Genomic DNA, 6,393 nt, shown 5'->3' with positions numbered 1-6,393 from the left:
TGATGTTTATAAACTTAATTTAAAACATACCCATATTATCACTTTGTAGTCTCCACACATAGATACACATACATACATACACATACATAGACATATATATATATATATATATATATATATCCAAGCAGAAGCCTATGTTGTTGGGCATTATAATCTCTTGCATTGCCATCCATCCATTCTTTCAATCATCCATGTTTCCATGTTTGACCAATGAGATGGCTTCTTTGTCTCTTTATCTTATATCTAAGTTGCTCATGTTTCATTCTTCATGACCAATCAAAAACCTTCTTTATCTCTTTTATGTTATATGCAAGCTGGCTTATATAATAAATTTATTACAATTAATATGTTACATTTTTTCTTTTAAATCATCTTTGGACAATAAAAATAGCATAAATATTAAAACTTTTGTTACACAAATTCTACAATACATTTTTAATGTTAATAAAGTGTTGGATTTCAATTCTATTGATAAATATAGAATATTAGAAACATCTTTGATTTAGATATATTTGTGTCAAATATTTTTATTTACTCTTAGATCTATATATGGACATTATGTTTTATTATTAATATTATAAAATAAAGATTGTTACATCTATATATGGACCTTGATACTAAAATGCAATCCTCTATCTAATAACACTTCATTAAATGCCCAACACATGTTGGAAATTTCTTTAACAAATAAGGGTAAAATTGATAAATCATATTTATACAACTATTGAAGTTATTTTCCATAGCCCACGACATGATACCACTTGATGCGACGCAAACCAACCCACGTTTGAAATTCTCCAAGAAAAAAGCAACTCTGCTAATTACCCATATCCTATGACCGAGTAGCGTGCAAGACCGTGAACCGATCAGCGTGGTAGCCGCGAGACGGTCTTAGGGTGTGGCCGTGCTAAGGTCCGTGAGCTGCACACGGACGTTACGGCATAGCGTGAAGCTCGCTTGAGGACGGAGACAAACACTTCACCACCCTGCTTAAATTTCCACTCTCGCCTTCCCGATTGCAGCGCAGTTTGGAGAAATGGCGACAATTCCCATGAGAGTTGGTGGGTTTTTGGCAATTTGGGCTTTTCTCTGCAGTGGGGTGTTTGTGGGTGTTGATGGGTTTCAGTGGAGGGACGGGGATTCTTCCTCGTTAATTCGACCTGCGACAGAGAGGCAGGGAGAATTAGCCGAAGGGAAGCTGGATGTCGACCCGCATTTCATTGAGAGCCTGCCTGGGGCGCCCCCAGTGCCATTCGCCATGCGCTCGGGGTACATTACAGTGGACGAGAAGGCGGGACGTGCCTTGTTTTATTGGTTTGTGGAAGCGGATGTGGCGGATTCTGCCTCGGCGCCCCTCACCTTGTGGCTTAATGGAGGTGGGGAGAGGTGTTTTGAATAATTCTGATTGCCTTGTCGCACATTGTAATGTCAGTATTGTGTTGATTGTGGGTTACCAGGCACTGTTGGAATCAGTCTCCGAGCTGCAGCCTCTCCTCTCCGAAACTGCTGGGTTGCTAGATTCATTTCTATGTCTATTTGACGTCCAGCATTTTTTGATTGTCGAAAAAGAACCTGCGTGGGTGTTGATCAGTGGTGAAACTTGTACAGGCCCTGGATGCTCGTCTGTCGGTGGAGGAATGCTGAGTGAGCTGGGACCGTTTTATCCAACGCCCAATGGACGTCATCTGCTTAAGAATCCGTATTCATGGAATAAAGGTAGGTGCTTCATTTTTCTCAGGGTTATTTCAATTGTCCTTGTTTCTGATCATGATGGGTCGTTGTTTCGAAGCTTGATGCTAGCTGTTGTGGATTTTAGTCCTTTTTACCAATTCGTAAATAGGAGACTGTTCACATCTTCAATTCAAGAGTTATCCCTCTTTGTTAGGTGCACCCCGCTGTTCTAGAGAGAGAAGGCATATATGATGTTTAATCAACTCGTTAACGCTGAAGTTCGTGTTGGATGGTGCTTTATTCGCTTGTTTGCAGTTTCGAACATGCTTTTTCTGGAGTCTCCAGCCGGAGTAGGGTTTTCTTATTCAAATACCACAGATGATTATCGTACTGGTGACCAGCAGACTGGTATGATTCGTGTGGTCTTTGGTTTACCAATCTCTATTACACGTCTAAATCCTTAGAAAACCTACTAGATCCTCAATTAAATCTGTCAGTACCTTAGTTTATGCCAATTCTTTTTAATGTGCAACAAAGCACTGGTAATGAACTCAGATGCCTAAGGTGCACGAGATTCTCACACTGCAGTTTGGATAGGTGGTTTTTGGTTTTCACTTGAGAGCCGTTCGGATTTATGAACTATAGCTGCTTAGATGGGTTAATATGTATCAACTCTTGCATGCAACGAATTCCACCTGTTTTGGTGCCTAACGATACATCTTGTGCTCTTTGGTAATTTCCCAGCTCAGGATTCCTACATTTTCTTGCTTCGTTTTTTTGAGCAGTATCCTCAATATTCCTCGAATAAGTTCTACATCTCAGGCGAAAGCTATGCAGGTAACGAAATTTTTGAGAGGATGTAGATGCGTTAGAAATTACTTCACTCTACATGCAATGCTCTTTAGTTTTAGAGAAACACCTCATTTCATGCAGCGCTCTATTCAGCATCCCCTTAAGTTCTTTTCTAAGTGCTGATAATGGAATCAAGCTCTTAGAATTTTGTGTCGAACGTGTGTTCTTTTGCTAAGAGAAAGTGCGTTGCGTAGGTCATTACGTTCCCCAGCTGGCTGTTGCTATTTTGGAGGGCAACAAGGTTGTCTCAAACAAGAAGATCAACTTTAGGGGGATGGCAGTAAGTGGACTTGAACTGAATTTTAACATCTTCGTATTTTCATTAAAATCAAGCGTGTTGGTACTAGAATGACGTGTTCTAAACACTGATAAGGTACAGACTTGACGATGCTTGTCGCCTACGTACACATCAGCCATTGTTTGTTTTAGAGATTTGTGCTTCAGCTAATATGTCAAGACTTCGTCGCAGGTTGGCAATGCATGGACAGATGCAGCTGCAGATAACTTTGGAGCAATATTTTACCAGTGGACGCATGCTCTAATTTCTGATGCGTCATTCAACGGCGTCGTAAACAAAGTGAGTGTTATCTCTTTCTTTGCCACGTTCTTAGTCTGGTTGCTTCCACTGCCCATGCCATTAAAACAAGTTTGACGTTTGCAGTGCAATCTTTCGGCTATGCTAGTTGATGATGACGCATTTCATGGCGTTTTAAAAACTGTGGGCACTGGTTCATCTGTCGAACCCCTTGGAAGTAACTCAGTCGATGAGTGTAACAAATATGTGAGAGATGCGAACAATGATATGGTAAGTTTTCTGAATTTAGATAATGTAATTATGGTACATGTTTAAGTTTTTGTTGCTCACCTGTTTCATACATTGCCACAAAAGCCTGACATTTTGAACTAAGTTTGTCTATAAGCTGGAGTTATTGATGCAGGGTTGGATGTTTTGGGTGTGATGAATAAGGTTCGTTATATTCCTAGTTTCACATGTACTCAGTCTTTGAAGTAATTCTTATGTCAACGCTTGTGACCTGTAGGGTGACATCAACATCTACGACATATATGCAGATATTTGTGTATCTGCTCATGCTCAGGCTGAAATACGTCAACTTGCCAAAAAGGTAAATCATTAACGACTGGTGATGTGATTTTCTTTGTTCAACACCTTTTCTGTTGTCAGTTTTGAGAATGTAAACGCTTTCGGCAAAGCTTGAGTTCTATTTTTTCACTTGAATGTAGATAAGCATTTTGTTCTGGAGCAAATTGGTCGAGAATCTGAACGGTATCTATCATAGAATGTCTGAAGAATTGCCTGTTTGATTTGCAGTTGAGCCAAAGTCCTTCTAGTAGACCTCTACTGAAGACCTCATATGACCCATGTGTTGATGATGAGGTGGGCATTCTTGTTAAGTTAAGAAAGAAAAGTAGCGAATTTGACTCCTTGCCCATGTGCTGTGGTCCAATGAAATTGGCCTATTCTTTTACATTTTCTTTCGCTTTACCATTTATTATTCCCTTATGATTGTTGGTTATGTATGATAGGTGGAGGTTTATTTAAACAGACCGGAAGTACAGAAGGCCTTGCATGCCAACACTACACTACTTCCTTGGCGGTGGACTGACTGCAGGTGTACCTCAAATTCATTCAGTGTTGTTTTTACCATCGTTGCACGTGGCCCTAGAGCTCAGCGCGATCAATTGGAATTTAAATAACGAACATATGTTCAATAATGGGTTTCTGTTTCCTGTTGCAGTGACGTATTGAATTACTCGGATGACGACGTTTTGTTGAGTATCCTCCCCCTTTACCATACTTTGCTGGAATCTGGCATTGAAATATTGATCTTCAGGTACTGCTCCTTACCTTCATATCCATACTCTGACCACCAGGTGGAAGTTGGAGTTCTCCACTAGAGTTTGGGTCTTGAAGGCCTTATGTGTGAACTTGTACTTCCTTTGCTTTATCAGGATACCGACTAGATTGTATGTATGCTTATAAAGAAGAATCTGTTGGTTGACAGAATTCGCTTCTCCTTTGGTAGTTGATAGCTGTAGCTGTGGGCTTGACCTCTACTCAGTGTGTTCACGTGTCAGCCTACCAGTGATATTTCTGACCTTATGAGTTCTTTGCATTCAGTGGCGATATTGACGCCATTGTACCCGTCGCTGGCACCCGCGTCTGGATCAACACGCTGCCATTGAACATCACGGAGGTTTGGAGACCATGGACTTTCGAAAATCAGGTATGCTGTTTTTCCACGAGGCTTCTATCTTCTCATTTTGTTTTGACATGTTTTTCAATAGAAGAACGGAGCGGGCAACTGATACCATTTCCGGAGACGATTTGCACTTACTTGTAGGCTTTTGTTATTTTTTCTCCTGATTATTTTGACGCTCAGTAGGCACTTGGTGATTTCACTAGCTATGAGGTGTAACTCCCATGCTTCACCGTTTCTGCTTGGTATAGCCTAAGTTGACCTCAAGTTTCGTTCTCTTTCAGAATAATTTCTGATAGTCGATTTCGTGGCTCTACAGGTCGGAGGTTACGTTACTGTATATGATAAACTTACATTTTCGACGGTTAGAGGCGCAGGGCATATGGTGCCGTACACACAACCAGCCCGTGCTCTGCATCTGTTCCAGTCTTTTATCAACAACAAGCCCTTATAAATTCAAGATTATGAATATCTCTATAAAGATGTAGATGACCTCAGGTTTGGCGTCACGCCAAGTTTGTGCTTGTGTAGAAAGGACTAGTATGCTGACGGTGAAAAGGTTTTTTCATCTCCGCTGGGAGCCTGGTCGTTCGTTTTTGTTGTAGAAATATTCTATAGTTGCATATCATTTGACGACAGACCAAGCATCCCAGCTAAGAATTGGTTTTCTGTAGTTTCAGCTCTCTTCGCTTTCCACCGAAGAATTGCTAAGATTAATGATAGATGACGCAGATAATCTTAATTGTGTAGTGGATGCCTGCCATTGTATCCGATTCTCCAAAAACAAATTAACCAAGAAAGCAAGTTGATTTTGATAATGATTACTTTATACTGCCCTAACATACAGTAGTTGGGTACCTCGTATGAATGGCTACTAGTCCCAGAAGCAATCTGGTGAGCGGAAGCAAATTCTTAAGTGCATTCAGTACAAAGATGTGTAGATGAAAAATCGGACCTACTATGTCTATGAATTGAATGTGCTCTACTGTAAGAGTATCATACCAAATGGAACATGTTCGTGGCTATTTTAACTTCCAGGATACTTACAAGGAAACATCTAGGAACAAATTTCACAACAGAAAGAAATTAAAAAAATCAAACCTCAATTCGATCAATTTTTGAGGTTGAAAAGGGCCAAATCAAAGAATTATTAGCTAAGTTGATTGTGCTCTTCAAGACAAGGTATAACACGCAAACTGAAAGAAAAGTCTCAAACATCTGTTTAACTAGAAATCACCATCCACTATCACTTCGATATCGCTGAACAGGTACCCAGCGCGCATTCTGACCTTTTTGCTTAAAACACCCACCATCCATGCATGTCGGTAGATATGGATGCCGGGTGCTGCCACAGATTTTGGGCAGCTGGGCAACCAATTATTGGCCTGTCTTAAAATATTGGCAGCAAGGGTTCAGGGTTCCTAAATAAAAACATAAAATAATTTTTGGGCAATCAAACAGGATTAAAGGTTTAGGATTTATTAAAATGTTAAGGGGAGCCATTTAGATTTTCAGAACAGTACCAGGTACCAGCTGGGTACCTATCACTTTGGAATAAAGTAGACGGTGGAAATTACTGAGATTTAATCCAGAATGTATGACTGGTAAATGATAGCAAGCAGGGACCGCTACTTTCCAATGTTACTTCGTT

The 6,393-nt window shown here is 40.3% G+C and overlaps 1 protein-coding gene across 1 annotated transcript; it reads left to right on the top strand.

Annotated features, from left to right (window-relative positions):
- Positions 1 to 935: 935 nt before the first annotated feature.
- On the top strand, positions 936 to 5,560 carry LOC112284564 (serine carboxypeptidase 24). Its single transcript, XM_024524462.3, has 13 exons — positions 936 to 1,376; positions 1,609 to 1,716; positions 1,987 to 2,079; positions 2,416 to 2,508; positions 2,718 to 2,803; positions 2,993 to 3,100; positions 3,185 to 3,328; positions 3,564 to 3,647; positions 3,854 to 3,919; positions 4,069 to 4,154; positions 4,281 to 4,376; positions 4,664 to 4,769; positions 5,062 to 5,560. The coding sequence occupies exons 1-13, from the start codon at positions 1,037 to 1,039 to the stop codon at positions 5,194 to 5,196; spliced, it is 1,545 nt and encodes a 514-aa protein (XP_024380230.1). The 5' UTR covers positions 936 to 1,036; the 3' UTR covers positions 5,197 to 5,560.
- Positions 5,561 to 6,393: the final 833 nt, after the last annotated feature.

Source organism: Physcomitrium patens, chromosome 7, assembly GCF_059467195.1.
Source record: "Physcomitrium patens ecotype Gransden chromosome 7, ASM5946719v1, whole genome shotgun sequence".
Lineage (NCBI taxonomy): Eukaryota > Viridiplantae > Streptophyta > Bryopsida > Funariales > Funariaceae > Physcomitrium > Physcomitrium patens.
Note: the sequence above shows the minus strand (reverse complement) of the source record. Positions and strands in the feature narration are given on the sequence as shown.

Excerpts from the sequence above, each read along its gene's own strand:
- LOC112284564 (XM_024524462.3), top strand. The coding sequence starts at position 1,037 with ATGGCGACAATTCCCATGAGAGTTGGTGGGTTTTTGGCAATTTGGGCT. Across the intron at positions 1,717-1,986 it reads TCCGTATTCATGGAATAAAG|TTTCGAACATGCTTTTTCTG; the intron begins GTAGGTGCTTCA and ends GCTTGTTTGCAG. Across the intron at positions 3,648-3,853 it reads TACGTCAACTTGCCAAAAAG|TTGAGCCAAAGTCCTTCTAG; the intron begins GTAAATCATTAA and ends TTTGATTTGCAG.